This window comes from Fringilla coelebs, assembly GCF_963513975.1.
Source record: "Fringilla coelebs genome assembly, chromosome: 31".
NCBI classification, from domain to species: domain Eukaryota; kingdom Metazoa; phylum Chordata; class Aves; order Passeriformes; family Fringillidae; genus Fringilla; species Fringilla coelebs.
Window position 1 is genome coordinate 1,130,432 of NC_140057.1, and position 17,897 is coordinate 1,148,328.

At 56.6% G+C, this 17,897-nt stretch overlaps 1 protein-coding gene across 6 annotated transcripts in view; it reads right to left on the bottom strand.

The window, feature by feature from the left end:
• Window positions 1-2,158: 2,158 nt before the first annotated feature.
• The window catches only part of LOC311164358 (class I histocompatibility antigen, F10 alpha chain-like), a gene marked incomplete at its 3' end in the record, with an annotated part of 38,186 nt that continues 22,447 nt past the window's right edge, over window positions 2,159-17,897 (bottom strand). For 3 of the 6 annotated variants that reach the window (XM_084223788.1, XM_084223789.1, XM_084223786.1), the window contains exons 2-8: window positions 15,131-15,394; window positions 4,457-4,732; window positions 3,379-3,651; window positions 3,189-3,293; window positions 3,056-3,091; window positions 2,904-2,936; window positions 2,159-2,413 (exon numbers count right to left, since the gene is read on the bottom strand). In XM_084223788.1, coding sequence (XP_084079914.1) covers window positions 2,400-2,413; window positions 2,904-2,936; window positions 3,056-3,091; window positions 3,189-3,293; window positions 3,379-3,651; window positions 4,457-4,732; window positions 15,131-15,394 — 1,001 coding nt within the window. Of the gene's footprint in view, window positions 2,414-2,903; window positions 2,937-3,051; window positions 3,294-3,378; window positions 3,652-4,456; window positions 4,733-15,130; window positions 15,395-17,192; window positions 17,371-17,897 lie in introns of those variants that run through there. The other 3 variants (XM_084223785.1, XM_084223784.1, XM_084223787.1) reach the window with 3 other exon arrangements.

The following is a 17,897-nucleotide window of genomic DNA, read 5'->3' on the forward strand; positions in this document are numbered from 1 at the left end:
CATGGTCATCTCTTGGCTATGGTTGGGCCATGGTGGTGGTCATCTCATGGTCACAGTCATCTCATGGCCCTTGCATGGTCATGGTCATTTGCTGATCACCATCGTATGCTCAGGGTCATCTCACTGTAATGGTCATCTCATGATCACTGTCGTGGTTTGAGAGGAAGTAGGTTGTTTTGCAATGCTGTGGTCAAACCAATAGGTCCTCAGATTTGAATATTGGCACCTGGTGTGGCCATTGAGGACATGGATATGCCTCTGAGAACACAGGGGGTTAAAAGCTGAGAACTCCCAGGGGAAAACTCTCTTGGTTCCCGTCCTTGGTGAAAAAGCTCGGACCTCTCCAGCCAGGGCTGGGCAGGGGAGGGGAAGCCACGAGGCCTGGGTGAGGTAGGCCAGAGGGCCTGGACAGAGAAGGGAGGAGAAGGCCCTGCAGGATGGAAGGGTGGAGCAACCCTGAGAGACATCGGGCAGCCTCTTCTCAGGGGAGAGAGAGAGAGAGAGAGAGAGAGAGAGAGAGGGCTGGTGTGTGTGCCTGTGCCACCTTGAGATTTGATAGCATGGGCAGCCGAGAAGGAGAAGGGGGGAGTGCAGGGAGAAGGTGCCGGCAGGGCAGCCATGGGAGTTCTGCACAGGCTGAGCCTGAGACTTTGAACCCTTTTTTTGGATGATGGGAACTTTACAAATGCTGATTCCTCCTGGAGTTGAATGAGAAGATGGATAGAGATAAGAGGAAATGGGCCACGAGAGAAGTCGAGAAGAATCCTAGGTGGGAGGAGGTGATGGAGTGGCCTTTGGCTGGACTTTTCTTGTATAGCCATGGACAGAACCATTTTTCCTGTGACACAGAGACTGCATTTAGGGGGGAGGCAATGGCTGGGAGCCAAGAGAGTGCAGTGATGTGATGGGAAGGAGTGGCATGAAGAGAGACAACGGGTGAGGAGGGCGGTGGTGGTGCCCTCTGGGAAGAAGAAGAGGATCTCTGTTCTCAAGACCCCTTGGCCCCAGGGGGTGAAATTTGGGGGGGACATGTGTCCCAAAGGTGAGAGACTGCTTTTTTGGAACTAGGCAAGGCACCCTTGAAAAGGAAAAACCCTAGAAGCAGCTCTGGTCCATGCACAGTGGTGAGAGCACTGGGCATGGAAGGAAGAGGTCACGCTGGCAGATGATCTCCGGGTGGGGAAACACAAGAAGTTTCAACTGTGTTTCCAGGGGAAGCCCATGGTGCAAGAGAGACTCCTCTCTCCTTGATGATTTGAGAATTGATTATCTAAAGGGTGGTGACAGATTGAGAGTTGATGATCTGAAAGGTGGATGTATGGGAAATTTGGTGGGGGGAGGAGGGGGAATGAGACATGTAAGGTTTTCACTCCAAACTGTGTGTGTTTCTCTTTATGCATAGTTGTAGGTTAATAATTTTTTCCCTTTTTTATTCCTAAGCTGGAGCCTGCTTTGCTCTATTTCTGATCACATCTCACAGCAGACACCAGGGAGGAAGTATTTTCATGGGGGCAGTGGCATTGCACCAGGGTCAAACCATGACATCACCTCATGGTCATCTCATGGCCACGATGATGTCAGGGTCACCTCAAGGCCGTGGTTGTGCCATGGCCAACCCAGGGTCATCTCTTGGTCCAAATCATCTCATGGTCAGGGTTGTGGTTGTGTCATGGTCACATTCATGGTCATCCCATGCTCATGGTCATCTCAGGGTTGTGTCACTCATGGTCACTCTCACGGCCATCTCGTGCTCCTGTCATGGCCATGATCATGGCCAGGGAACCTCTCTGAGATCCCAAGCCCTGATTTTGGGACACTCAGTGGAGACAACAAGGCCTGGCCTGACCCCTCCCCCCATCCCACTGCCTCTCTAGGAACCTAATGTGGCCACACCCTCCTGGGGACACCTTGGACATGGGACACGGAGCAGGAAACGAATCCCAGGGGATGGAGCCAGGCATGGCTGGTAAGCCCCCATCCTCCTCCTGATATTCCCATCCTGCTCCTGGTGTCCTCGTCCCAGTCCTGGGGTCCCCATCCTGCTCCTGCTGTCCCCATCCCAGTTCCTGGTGTCCCCATCCCTGCTCCCAGTGACCCCACCCCTGTCCCCAGCATCCCCTTTCCCATTCCTGGCTCCCAGAGAGGAACTGCCGGACACTGGAGGAGGGAACCTGGATTTATTGCCCCAAGCAGGATTTATTGCCCCAAGCAGGGTAATTTCACACCAGAAGCAAAGCATTGTGAAAATTTGTCATTCTTGCCTTTAAAACGTTGGAAAATAGTCAACTGATCCGTTAGCAAGAGCTGTGGGGTGGGTGGGAGCAGTGGGATGAGCTCTGTTGGCAGATCTCAGGTTTCTTGGGAAGTGGGAAGGGGCTGGTTCCAGCTCCATGGATTGCTCAGGCAGTGATTCCTGCCAGGATGAGAGAGGGTCATGGTGTCACCCTGTCCCTGTCCCCATTCCACAGGATGGACCTGGTTCGAGCCCATGGAGAGCAGGAGCTGCTCCAGAATCCCACCTGATCCCACTCCAATCCTGCTGAAATCCTGCTCCATCCATCCCACCTGATCCCACTCCATCCACTCTGCCCCAACCCTGCTCCATCCATCCCACCCCATTCCACCCTGGCCCAATCCTCTGGAACCCCAACCTGATCCTTCTCCATTCCATCCCACCTGATTCTTGTCTGGAATCCAGCCCTGATCCCACTCCATCCCTCCTACACCAATCCTGCTCCATCCATCCCTTCTGATCCTGCTCCAGAATCCAGCTCCAATCCCACTCTACAATTCCCCCTGATCCTACTCTGGACCCTGCCCTGATCCAGAATCCCTCCTTGATCCCAGTCCATCCATCCTGCCCCGATCCCCCTCTGGAATCCCACCCTGATCCTGCTCTATACCTGTGCTCAAGCTGTTGGTTCCCATGTCCTTCCCTGCAGAATGAGAAGATCCATGAGATTCCAGCATGGATCACACACCGGGATTAACCCCAGGATCCATCCTGGGATCTGCACAGAGGGGATCCAGAGCTGGATCCACCACTGGAACTCACCGGCTGCTGGGTTGTATCCACTCCTGTCCCTCTTTCCTATGGAAACAAAGTGGATCACTGTCAGTGGCACAGGATTCCCAGAACGGTGCTGGGTGGATCCGTGTCCCTTCCCGACCCCCATCCCGTGTGTTACCGGATTGGAGCTTCCAGACGCCGAATCCGATGAGGATGAGGATGAGGATGGCAGCGATGACGGACACAGCGACCACCACGGTGAGATTCCCGCCAGATGTCGGCTCTGGGAAACGCGGGATTGTGAGGAGGGGGAGGGGAATCCCCATTTGGGAATTCCCAATTCCCAATCCCCACATTCCCAGCCTCACCCCAAGCGAAGATCCCGGGCTCTGGCATTCCAGGATGCTCCACCCTGCACCGGTACTGCTCCCGCTCCTCCGGCAGCGCCTCGATCCTGGCCCAGGTGTGGAAGGTGCCGTCGCTGTTGGGAACGATCCCGCCCCGCTCCGTCTCCTGATCCAAGGTATCACCCCCCTTCATCCAGCTGACTGCGATGGTGTTGGGGAAGAATCCGTACGCGTGGCAGGACAGGAACAGCGTCCCGTGTTCCTCTTTTCCGGACACATGGACATCAGGGGGCTCTGGAATGGGATAATGGTGAGAGACATCCATGGAATTCCCATTGGAATGGGGCTGGGGTGAGTTCAGACCATGGAATTCCCGCTGGAATGGGATGAGAGTGAGATCTACCTACAGAATTCCCATTGGAATGGGGCTGGGGTGAGTTCTACCTATGGAAGTCCCACAGGAATGGGATGAGAGTGAGATCTACCCACAGAATTCCCACTGGAATGGGCCTGGGGTGATATCTGACCGTGGAATTCCCACTGGAATGGGATGAGAGTGAGATCTGACTATGTGATTCCCACTGGGATGGGACCAGGGTGAGATCTGCCCATAGAATTCCTGCTGGAATGGGATGAGAGTAAAATTTGACCATGGACTTCCCAACTGGAATAGGATTGGGGTGAGATCTGCCCATAGAATTCCCGCTGGAATGGGATGAGAGTGAGATCTGCCCATGGAATTCCCCCTGGAACAGGACTGGGGTGAGATCTGACCATGGAATTCCTACTGGAATGGATGAGAGTGAGATTTGACCATGGACTTCCCACTGAAATAGGACAGGGGTGAGATCTGCCCATAGAATTCCCGCTGGAATGGGATGAGAGTGAGATCTGCCCATGGACTTTCCACTGGAACAAGACTGGAGTGAGATCTGACCATGGAATTCCCGCTGGAATGGGATGAGACTGAGATCTGACCATGGAATTCCATTGGGATAGGATGGAGGTGAGATCTACCCATAGAATTCCCACAGGAATTACCGTGTTCCCAACTCCTCCATTCCCAAAACCCAAATCCCCACATGAATTCTGCTCCCACCTTTGCGCTCCAGCTCCTTCTGCCCATACCCGACGTATTTCTGGACCCATTCCGGGCATTCCTGCCCCAGGTAATTCGTCCACCTCTCAGCCACGGTCCCTTCCTGTTCCCAGCGCCTCCTGGTGACCTCAGCACCGTTGTCAGCCGCCACGAATCTCCCGGATCCCAGGTCAAAGGAGATGAAATCCCGCCCGTCGTAGCCATCCCGGCGGGATCCATGGATGCTCCCGTCAGACAGGAGCTCACAGCCATAAAGCACCTGTACGGTGTGGAGACCTGGGGGGATTGAACCCACAGAGACCCATGGAATTGTGTCCCAGCCCCACAGAGCCCCATTCCAGTCCTATGGAGCCCCAGAGTCTGAGGAAGACCCACAGAGCCTCATCCCAGCCCCTTGCAGCCACACAGATCCATATCCCAACCCCACGGATCCCATCCCAGCCCCACAGATCCCCATTTCAGCCCCTTGGAGCCCTGTGAATGCACACCTGAGACCTATGGATCCCATCCCAGCCCCATGGATCCCATCCCAGCCCCATGGATCCCAATCTCAGCCCTGCACTTCCTATCCCACCTCCACAGTTCCCATCCCAAACCCACAGTTCCCATCCCAGCCCCACGGATCCATACCCTAATCCATTGATCACAAAAAAACCCATCCCAACCTAATGGACCCCCATTTCAGCCCCCTGGAACACTGTGAATTCACATCTGAGACCTACAGATCCCCACCCCAGCCCCACAGATGGCATCCCAGCCCTACAATTCCCCTTCCAACCCTACAAATCCCATCCCAAACCCATGGATCCCATCCCAGCCCTACAATTCCCATCCCAGCCCTACAATTCCCCTTCCAACCCTACAAATCCCATCCCAAACCCATGGATCCCATCCCAGCCCTACAATTCCCATCCCAGCCCTACAATTCCGCTGATCCCAAAATATTTCAACCTAAGCTAATGGAACCCCATTCAGCCCCTTGGAGCCCTGTGAATCCACATCTAAGACCTATGGATCACATCCCAGCCCCATGGATCCTCATCCCAGACCCACAGATCCCATCCCAGTCCTGCAAATCCCCATTCTAACCTCACGGATCCCCATCTTAGCCCTACAATTTCTATCCCAGCCCCACAGATCCCATTCCAACCCCATGGATCCCCATTTCAGCCCCTCAGAGCCCTGTGAATGCATACCCATGACCTACACTTCCCAGCCCTATGGATCCTCACTCCAGACCCACAGATCCCATCCCAGCCCCACAGATCCCTGTTTCAGCCCCTTGCAGCCTGGTGAATGCACACCTGAGACCTACAGACCCAATCCCAGCCCCATGGACCCTCACCCCAGCCCTACAATTCCCCTTAAAATCCTACAAACACTATCCCAGCCCCATGGATCCCATCCCCTCCCATCCCCATGGATCACATCCCAGCCCCATGGACCCTGACCCCAGCCCTACAATTCCACTTCCAACATTACAAATTCCATCCCAGACCCATGGATCCATATCCCAACCCTACAGTTCCCATCCCAGCCCCACACATCCCCATTCTAACCCCTTGGATCTACATCTCAGCCCTACAGTTCCTATCCCAGCTCCACAGTCCCCATCCCAACCCCATGGATCCCAACCCAAGCCCACAGATCGCATCCCAGCCCCATGGATCACAAGATATCCCATCCCAGCCCCACAGATCCCTGTTTCAGCCCCTTGCAGCCCTGTGAATGCACACCTGAGACCTATGGATCACATCTCAGCCCCATGGATCCTCACCCCAGCCCTACAATTCCCCTTCCAACCCTACAAATTCTATCCCAGCCCCATAAATCCCATCCCAGCCCCATGGATCCCTTCCCAGCTCCATGGATCCCATGGATCACAAAATATTCCATCCCAATCTACTGTATCCCCGTTTTCAACTCCTTGGAGCCTTGTGAATCCACATCCGAGACCTGTGGATCCCATCTCAGTCCCACAGTTCCCATCCCAGCCCCACAGATCCCACCCCAGCCTAATGGATCCACATCCCAGCCCCACAGATCCGTACCCCAACCCATGCATCACAAAATATCCCATCCCAGTCTAATGGATCCCCATTTCCCAACCCTTGGAGCCCTCTGAATCCACATTCCAGCCCCACAGATCCCATCCCAGCCCCACAGTTCCCATCCCAGCCCTACAATTCTTCTTCCAACCCTACAAATCCCATCCCAGCCCCATGGATCCCATCCCAGCCCTACAATTCCTATCCCAGTCCCACAGATCCCATCCCAGCCCCATGGGCCCATATCCCAACCCACAGATCACAAAATATCCCGACCGAACCTAATGGATCCCCATTCACCCCCTTGGAGCCCTGGGAATCCAAATCTGAGACCTATAGATCCCATCCCAGCCCCATGGATCCTCACCCCAGCCCTACAGATCCCATCCCAGACCCATGGATCCCAACCCAAGCTCCAGATCCCATCCCAACCAATGGATCACAAGCTATCCCATCCCAGCCCCACAGATCCCATCCCAGCCCCATGGATCCCCATTCTCAGCCCCCCTGGAGCCCTGTCAATCCACCCCTGAGATTACAGATCCCCTCTCAACCCCACGGATCTCACCTCAGCCCCACAGATCCTATTCCAGCCACAGGAGTCTCCATCCCAAATTCATGGATCCCCATCTTAGTGCTACAGTTCCCATCCCAGCCCCATGGATGCTCACCCCAACCCTACAATTCCCCTTCCAACACTACAAATTCTATCCCAGACCAATGGATCCGAACCAAGCCCCATGGATCTACATCTCAGTCCTACAGTTCCTGTCCCAGTCCCCCAGATCCCAGCCCAGCCCCACAGATCACAAAATAACCCATCCCAACCTAAGGGACCCCCTTGCATCCTTGTAAATCCACACCCAAGACCTACAGACACCATCCAGCCCTACAGTTCCCATCCCAGCCCTACAGATCCCATCCCAGCCCCACAGATCCCATCCCAGCCCCATGGATCCACATCCAGCCCCACAGATCCATACCCCAATCCATGGATCACAAAATAGCCCATCCCAGTCTAATGGATCCCCATTTCCCACCCCTTGGAGCCCTCTGAATCCACATTCCAGCCCCACAGGCCCCACAGATCTCATCCCAGCCCCATGGATCCTCATCCCAGCTCAACAGTTCCCATCCCAGCCCCACAGGTGGCATCCCAGCCCTACAATTCTCCTTCCAACCCTACAAATCCCATCCCAGCCCCATGGACATCCCAGACTTACAATTCCTATCCCAGTCCCACAGACCCCATCCCAACACCATGGACCCACATCCGAACCCACAGATCACAAAATACTGCAACCTAATCTAATGGATTCCCATTCAGCCCCTTGAAGCCCTGGGAATGCACACCCCAGACCTAGAGATCTCATCCCAGCCCCATGGATCCTCATCCCAGCCCCACAGATCCCATCCCAGCCCCACAGATCCCCATGCTAACCCCATGGATCCCCATCCCAGCCCTACAATTCCTATCCCAGCCCAGCCCCATGGATCACAAGATATCCCAGCCCAGCCCCATGGATCCTCTCTCCAGCCCCACAGATCCCATCCCAATCCCATGGATCCCCATTCAGCCCCTTGGAGCCCTGGGAAGCCACACTGGGGCTCTACAGATCCCATCCCAGCCCCATAGACCCTCACCCCTGTTATACAGTTCCATCCCAGCCCCACAGATGGCATCCCAGCCTCATGGATTCACATCCCAGACCCACGGATCCTCACCCCAGCCCCACAGATCCATACCCCAATCCATGGAGCACAAACTATCCCATTCCAGCCTAAGGGATCCCCATTTTCAGCCCCTTGGAGCCTTGTGAATGTACATCTGAGACCTACAGTTCCCAGCCCAGCCCCACAGATCCCATCCCAGCCCCATGGATCCATATCCCAACCCATGGATCACAACATATCCCATCCCAGCCCAGGGATCCATATCTAAATCCATTGATCACAAGATATCCCATCCCAGCCCCATGGATCCCATTTCAGCCCCTCAGAGCCCTCTAAATCCACACTGCAGACCTACAGTTCCCATCCAGCCCCATGGATCCTCACCCCAACCCTACAATTCCCCTTCCAACCCTACAAATTCTATCCCAGCCCCATGGATCCCATTCTCAGCCCCTGGAGCCCTGTGAATGCACACCTGAGATTACAGATCCCCACTCAACCCTAGGGATCCTCACCCCAGCCCCACAGATCCCATCCCAGCCCATGGATCCCCATTTACGCCCTTCAGAGCCCTTTAAATCAACACTGGAGACCTACAGTTCCCAGCCCAGCCCATGGATCCTCATCCCAACCCTACGATTCCCTTCCAACCCTACAAATTCTATCCCAGCCCCACAGATCACAAAATAACCCATCCCATCCTAATGGACCCCCTTGGATCCTTGTGAATCCACACCCAAGACCTACAGACCCCATCCCAGCCCTACAGATCCCATCCCAGCCCCACGATCCTCACCCAGTTCTACACTTCCCATTCCAGCCCCACAGATCCCATCCCAGCCCCATGGATCCAATCCCAACCCATGGATCACAAGACATCCATCTCAGCTTAATGGAGCCCCATTTTCAGTCCCTTGGAGCCCTGAACATTCACATCCCAGCCCCATGGATCCCTTCCCAGCCCCATGGATCCATACCCCAACCCACGGATCACAAACCATTCCATCCCAATCTTACTGTATCCCTGTTTTCAACCCCTTGGAGCCCCGTGAATCCACACCTGAGACCCACAGATCCCACCCCAGCCCATGGATCCCCATTTTCAGCCCCCTGGAGCCCTGTCAATCCACACCTGAGATTACAGATCCCCTCTCAACCCCAGGGATCCTCACCCAGCCCCACAGATCCTATCCCAGCCCCGTGAGCCCCATCCAAACCTCATGGATCCCATCTTAGTCCTACAGTTCCCATCCCAGCCCCATGGATCCTCATTCCAAACCTACAGATCCCATCCCAGCCCCGCAGATCCCATCCCAGGCCCATGGATCCACATCACAACTCCATGGATCCTCACTCCTGCATCCCAGATCCCATCCCAGCCCCATGGATCACAAGCTATCCCATCCCAGCCCCACAGTTACCGGTTTCAGCCCTCTGGAGCCCTGTGCATGCACACCTGAGACCTATGGATCCCATCCCAGTCCCATGGATCCTCACCCCAGCCCTATGATTCCCCTTCCAACCCTACAAATTCTATCCCAGCCCCATGGATCCCATCCCAGCCCCAGGGAAACCCATCTCAGCCCCACAGTTCCCATCCCAACCCCACAGATCCATACCCCAATCCAAGGATCACAAAATATCCCATCCCAACCCAATGGATCCCCATTTTCAGCCACATGGAGCCCTGTGAATCCACATCTGAGACCTACAGTTCCCATCCCAGCCCCACAGATCACAAGTTATCCCATCCCAACTTAATGGATCCCCATTTTCCATATCCCATATCACTCCTTGTGATCCCGTGGATCACAAGCAGTCCCATCCCAGCTCCATGGATCCCCATTTTCTACAGTTCCCAGCCCATCCCATGGATCCTCACTAAAGCCCCCCAGATGCCATCCCAGCCCCACAGATGCCATCCCAGCCCCATGGATCACAAGATATCCCAGCCCAGCCCCACAGATCCCCATTTCAGCCCCTTGGAGCCCTGGGAATGCACACCTGAGACCTATAGACCACATCCCAGCCCCCTGGATCCCCATCCCAGCCCCACAGAGGCCATCCCAGCCTCATGGATTCACATCCCAGCCCCTTGGATCCTCATCCCAGCTCTACAGTTCCCATCCCAGCCCTGCAGATCCCCATTCTAACCCCATGGATCTACATCTCAGCCCTACAGTTCCTATCCCAGCTGCACAGTTCACATCCCAGCCCCATGGATCCCTTCCCAGCCCCACAGATCCATACCCCAACCCATGGATCACAAGATATCCCATCCCAACCCAATGGATCCCCATTTTCAGCCCCCTGGAGCCCTGTCAATCCACACCTGAGATTACAGATCCCCTCTCAACCCCAGGCATCCTCACCCCAGCCCCACAGATCCTATTCCAGCCCCATGAGTCCCCATCCCAAACTCATGGATCCCCATCTTAGTCCTACAATTCATGTCCCAGCCCCACGGATCCTCAACCCAGCCCCACAATTCCCCTTCCAACCCTACAAACTCTATCCCAGCCCCATGATTCTGATCCCAACCCCATGGATCCCCATCCCAGCCCTACAATTCCTACCCCAGCCCCATGGATCCTCACCCCAGCTCTAAAGTTCCCATCCCAGCCCCACAGATCCCCATTCTAACCCCATGGATCTACATCTCAGCCCTACAGCTCCTATCCCAGCTGCACAGTCCCCATGCCAGCCCCATGGATTTGAATCCATCCCCACAGATCCATACCCCAAGCCATGGATCACAAACTATCCCATCCCAACCTGATGGATCCCTGTTGAGCCCTTTGGAGCCCTGTGCATGCACACACAATACCTACAGCTCCCATCCCAGCCCCATGGATCCTCACCCCAGCCCTACAATTCCCCTTCCAAACCTACAAATTCCATCCCAGCCCCATGGATCCTATCCTAGCCCCACAGATCCACACCCCAAACCATGGATCACAAAATATCCCATCCCAGCCTCATGGATCCCCATTTTCAGCCCCTTGAAGCCCTGTGAATCCACATCCAAGGCCCACAGATCCCATTCCAGCCCCATGGATCCATACCCAAGCCCCACGGATTCCATCCCAGCCCCACAGATCCCATCCCAGCCCCATGGATCCAATCCCAACCCATGGATCACAAGTTATCCCATCTCAGCCTAATGGAGCCCCATTTTCAGTCCCTTGGAGCCCTGTACATTCACATCCCAGCCCCACAGATCCCTTCTCAGCCCCACAGATCCATACCCCGATCCATGGATCACAAAATATTCCATCCCAATCTACTGTATCCCCATTTTCAACCCCTTGGAGCCCTGGGAATCCACATCCAAGACCTACAGATCCCATCCCAGCCCCACAGATCCCTGTTTCAGCCCCTTGGAGCCCTGTGAATGCACACCTGAGACCTGTGGATCATATCCCAGCCCCATGGATCCTCACCCCAGCCCTACAATTCCCCTTCCAACCCTACAAATGCTATCCCAGCCCCATGGATCCCATACCCCAACCCTTGGATCACAAAATATTCCATCTCAGTCTAACGGACCCCCATTTTCAGCCCCTTGGAGCCCTGAGAATTCACATCCAAGGCCCACAGATCCCATCCCAGCCCCACAGATCCTATTCCAGCCCCATGAGTCCCCATCCCAAACTCATGGATCCCATCTTAGTCTTACAGTTCCCATCCCAGCCCCATGGATCCTCACTCCAGCCCCACAGATGCCACCCCAGCCCCACAGATCCCATCCCAGCCCCACAGATCCCATTCCAGCCCCATGGATCACATCCCAGCCCTATGGATCCTAACCCCAGCCCTACGCTTCCCCTTTCAACCCTACAAACCCTATCCCACCCCCATGGAGCCCCATCTCAGCCCTACAATTCCTATCCCAGCCCCATGGATCCACATCCCAACCCACTGATCACAGAATATCCCATCCCAATCTAATGGATCCCCCTTTTCAGCCCCTTGGAGCCCTGTGAATCCACACCCCAGCACTACAGTTCCCATCCCAGCCCCACAGATGGCATCCCAACCTCAACGTTCCCATCCCAACCCCATGCAACCTCACCCCAGCCCTACAATTCCTATCCCAGCCCCACAGATCCCATCCCAGCCCCACAGTTCCCATCCAAGCCCCATGGATCCTGACCCCCACCCTACGATTCCCCTTCCAACCCTACAAATTCTATCCCAGCCCCATGGATCCGATCCAAGCCCCTTGGATCTATATCTCAGCCCTACAATTCCTATCCCAGCCCCACAGATCCCATCCCAGCCCCATGGATCCATATCCCAACCTGGTGATCCCAAAATATTCCAACCTAATCTAATGGATCCCCATCCAGCCCCTTGGAGCCCTGGGAATGCACACCTGAGACCTATGGATCCCATCCCAGCCCCATGGATCCCCACTCCAGCCCCACAGACCCCATCCCAGCCCTGCAGATCCCCATTCTAACCCCATGGATCTCCATCTTAGCCCTACAATTCCCATCCCAGCCCCACAGATCCATATCCCAACCCCATGGATCACAAGCTGTTCCATCCCAGCCCCACAGATCCCTGTTTCAGCCCCTTGGAGCCCTGTGAATGCACACCTGAGACCTATGGATCACAGCCCAGCTCCATGGATCCCATCCCAGCCCCATGGATCCAATCCCAGCCCCATGGATCACAAGATATCCCATCCCAGCCTGATGGATCCCCATTCTCAGCCGCTTGGAGCCCTGTGAATCTGCACCTGAGACCTACAGACCCAATCCCAGCCCCATGGATCCCCATCCCAGCCTCACAGTTTCCATCCCAGCCCCATGGATCCTCACCCCAGTTCTACAGTTCCCATTCCAAACCCCATGGATCCCATTCCAGCCCCATAGATTCACATCCCAGCCCCATGGATCCCCATTTCAGTCCCTGAGAGCCCTGCAAATCCACACTGGAGACCCACAGTTCCCAGCCCAGCCCCATGGATCCTCACTCCAGCCCCCCAAATGCCATCCCAGCCCCATGGATCACAAGCCCCACAGATCCCTGTTTCAGCCCCTTGGAGCCCTGTGAATGCACACCCCAGACCTATAGATCCCATCCCAGCCCCATAGATCCTCACCCCTGTTATACAGTTCCTATCCCAGCCCCACAGATGGCATCCCAGTCTCATGGATACATATCCCAGACCCATGGATCCCATCCCAGCCTCACAGTTCCCAACCCAGCCTCATGGATCCTCACCCCAGCCCCATGGATCCATACCCCAATCCATGGAGCACAAACTATCCCATCCCAGCCTAAGGGATCCCCATTTTCAGCCCCCTAGAGCCCTGGGAATCCACATCTGAGACCTATAGATCCCATCCCAACCCCACATATCCCATGCCAGCCCCTTGGATCCATATCCCAACCCATGGATCACAAGAGATCCCATCCCCGCCCCATGGATCCCCAGTTCAGCCCCTCAGAGCCCTGTAAATCCACACTGGAGACCCACAGCTCCCAGCCCACCCCATGGATCCTCACTCCAGCCCCCCAGATGCCATCTCAGCCCCACAGATGTCATCCCAGCCCCATGGATCCAAATTTCAGCCCCTCAGAGCCCTGTGAATCCACACCTGAGACCTACAGCCCCCTTCTCAGCCCCACAGATCCCCATTCTAACCCCACGGATCTACATCTCAGCCCTAAGGCTCCTATCCCAGCTCCACAGATCCATACCCCAAGCCATGGACCACGAAATAGCCCATCCCAGTTTAATGGATCCTCATTTTCAGCCCTTTAGAGCCCTGTGAATGCACACCTGATACCTACAGACCCCATCCCAGCCCCATGGATCCCCATCCCAGCCCTACAGTTCCCATTCCAGCCCCACAGATGCCATCCCAGCCTCATGGATTCACATCCCAGCCCCATGGATCCTCACCCCAGTTCTACAGTTCCCATTCCAGCCCCACAGATCCCCATTCTAACCCCATGGATCTACATCTCAGCCCTACAGTTCCCGTCCCAGCCCAATGGATCCCTTCCCAGCCCCATGGATCCCTTACCAGCCCCACAGATCCATACCCCAACCTGTGGATCACAAGATATCCCACCCCAGCCCCATGGATCCCCATTCTCAGCCCCCTGGAGCCCGGGGAATCCACACCTGAGATTACAGATCCCCTCTCAACCCCAGGGATCCTCACCCCAGCCCCACAGATCCGATTCCAGCCCCAGGAGTCCCCATCCCAAACTCATGGATCCACATCTTAGTCCTACAGTTCCCATCCCAGCCCCATGGATCCCCATTTCAGCCCTACAGATGCCACCCCAGCCCCACAGATCCCATCCCAGCCCCATGGATCATAAGATATCCCATCCCAGCCTAAGGGATCCCCATTCAGCCCATTGGAGCCCTGTGAACGAACACCTGAGACCTACAGATCCCATCCCAGCCCTACAGATCCCTATTCTAACCCCATGGATCCCCATCTTAGCCCTACAATTCCTATCCCAGCCCCACAGATCCCATCCCAGTCCCATGGATCCCCATGTCAGCCCCACAGATCCCATCACAGCCCCACAGATCCCATCCCAGACCCATGGATCACAAGCTATGCCATCCCAGCCCCACAGATCCCTGTTTCAGCCTCTTGGAGCCCTGTGAATGCACACCTGAGACCTATAGACCCCATCTCAGCTCCATGGATCTACATCTCAGTCCTACTAACCCTACAATTCCTATCCCAGCCCCACAGTTCCTATCCCAGCCCCACAGATCCATATCCCAACCCATAAATCTCAAGATATTCCATCCCAACCTGATGGATCCCCATTTTCAGCCCCCTGGAACCTTGTGAATCCACACCCCAGTCCCAGAGATCCCAACCCAGCCCCACAGATCCCAACCCAGCCCCACAGATCCATCCCAGTCCCACAGATCCATCCCAGCCCCAGGGATCCCCCCACTCACCCCTGCTCTGGTTGTATCGCTCCCGCAGGATATCCAGGTTCCTGACATCCACCTCCTGGTTCCTCACACCGATCTGGGTCTGCTCCTCCCAATATTCCGGCCCAACTCCATCCTTTATCCACTGCGTCAGCGGCACCCTCTGGCGTCGCTCGCTGTCGTAGCGCACGAAGGGGATCCCATCCACAAACCCCGTGATCATGAACTGGGGGATCCCTGGGCTGGGCTCTGACACTGCCACACGCAGGTAATGCAGGGAGTGGAGAACTGGGGGGACACGGAGATTTGGGGAAGTTGAGGGGGTCATGGATCAATGAAAGGGGAACTGGGAGAGCTGGGGAGGAGTTTGGGGATCCTGGAGCCAAGGAAAGGGGGTGCAGGGTGGGAGAGGTGGGATGGACAGGAAAGGGTGTGCAGGGGGTCCTGGTGTCCAGGAATGGGGGCTCAGGGGGTTCCAGGGAAATGGAAGGAGGAGGGGGGGGGGTAGGGACTAGCAAAGTGGGATGGGGGTTCCAGGGGATCCCTGTACCCAGGAAAGGGGATCCAGGGGTCCCCAGTGCCAAGAAAAAAGGGATCACAAGGTGGGCAGACCCGGGAATAGGAGGCTGGGGGGTCCTTGATGAAGAGGAAAGGGGGGCTGGGAGTTGAGAAAAGCAAGCATGGCAGTTCAGGTGGTCTCAGAAACAAGGAAAAGAGGGGTCTGGGGACTGGGGAAGGCAGGATGGATGGGAAAGTGGCGGGGGGGGAGTCAGGAAAAGGGAAACTGATATTGGATAAGGGAAGGCAGGGGGGTCCCAGTGCCCAGAACTGAAAATTCAAGGGGGTCCTGAGGCCCAGAATCCCCCCTGGGACCCTCCTGGAGACCCTGAGACCCCCTCCAGGACACGCAGGGGGTGGAGAACTGGGGGGATCCAGAGACTGGGGGGGTCTGGGGGCATCCAAGAGGCAGGAAGGGAACGGGGAGAGCCGGTAAAGGTCCAAGGTTCAAAGAAGGGACCGGGAGATGTGGCATGGGGAATCCAGGGGGGTCCCCACAGGTGTGGCCACCAAACTGGGTCCAGGGGTCCCTGGTGTTGAGGGAAGTGGGGTCTGGGAGCTGGGAAAGGCAGGAGGGGGGTCCAGAGGGTCACTGGGTCATGGGAAGTGGGAACTGGGTCCAGGAGAGGCGGGCGGATCCCGGGGACGCAGCTGGGGAGCCTCGAAAGAGAGGGAGGGAACGTGGGGGGAGGGGATGAGGGAAAGGGGGAACTCCAGGGAGTTCATGTGGATCCCTCTGGATCCCCGGTGTGACTGCCCTGAGATCCCCAGGACCTCTCTGGGACTCTATTTTGGAAAGTGGTGGGAATGGAAAACGGGGGAACACAGAAAGTTGAGAGAAGGGGGGGGGGGGGGGGGGGAGGGGTCCAAAGGTCAGGGAAATAGACGGGTCTGGGGTCTGGGAAAAGCAGGATGCCAGAAAAGGGGGAACAGGGGCTCCAGGAGCCCTGACGGGGGTGCTGGGGGAACCCAGTGCCGGGATAAGGGGGTGCAGGGGGGTCCCGGTGCCCATAATGGGGGTTCAGGGGGGTTCCGGTGCAGTGAATCGGCATTCAAAGGGATCCTGAACGCCAGGAATGGGAGATCCAGTGGGACCTGGGGCCAGATAAGGGGGTGCTGGGGGGTCCTGCTGCCGGGTAATGAACGTTCATGGGGGTCCCCGTGCCCAGGATTGGCGGTTCAGGGGATTCTCTTCCAGAATTTGGAGTTCAAGTGGGTCTCGGTGCCAGGAAATGGGCGTTCAAGGGGGTTCCCGTGTGCAGGAATTGGAGATCAGATGATCCTGATGCCCGAGAATGGCGGTTCAGGGGGGTTTCCCTGCCCAGAAATGGGGTTCAGGTGGGGTCCCGGTGGCAAATAAGGGGGTTCAGGGTTGTCACGGTGCTGGGGAAGAGGATGGATGGGGGATTCACAGGACCCAAAATGGTGCTATAGGGGGTTCCCGTGCCTGCTAATATAAGTTCAGGAGGGTCCCGGTGATGGGGAAATGGAAGTTCAGAAGGTTCCCGGTTTCGGGGTTCCCACTCACCTTTGGTCGCGCCCCCCGGATCCTCCAGCAGCCCCAGGAGCCCCAAGAGCAGCCCCAGACCCAGCGCTGCAGCCATGGCGCTGCTCCGCTGCTGCTCTGGGCACAGCCCTGGCACCGCCCCCTGCTCCGGACCCGCCCACAGAGCCGCCTCCGGCCCCACCATTGGCGCAGCTGTTAACCCCCCGCCAATGGGGACCCGATCTGTCAGTGACGTCACCGGTCGCCGGGCAGATCCCGCTCTCACAGGTTGGGACGCGGAAGCCAAAGGGACCGAGGAGGGCGGACGGGGGAGGGGGCGGGGGAATTCCAGAGAATCCCTCTGGATCCCGCTGCGACCGCCCTGGAGCCCTCTGAGAACCACCTGGGACCCCCTGGGACTCCCTTAAGAAAGCGCCAGGAGTGGAGAACTGCGGGGATCGGGAAATGTGGGAGATCTGGGGGTGCAAAGGTGAAGGAAAAGGGCGGGTCTGGGGTCTGGGAAGGGCGGGAGGGCCGGGGAGGGGTGCAGGGGGTCCCAGAACACAAGAAGGGGGTTCAGGAGGGGGTCCCAGTACCGGATAAGGGGGTGCAGGGAGGTCCCCATGCCCAGGAACGGAGGTTCAGGGGGTACCCGGTCAAGGGAAGAGGGGTGAGGACAATGGGGGGTGCAGAGGGTCCCTGTGCCCAGGAAAGGGGGTGCACGGGTCCCCAGTGTTGAGGGAAGTG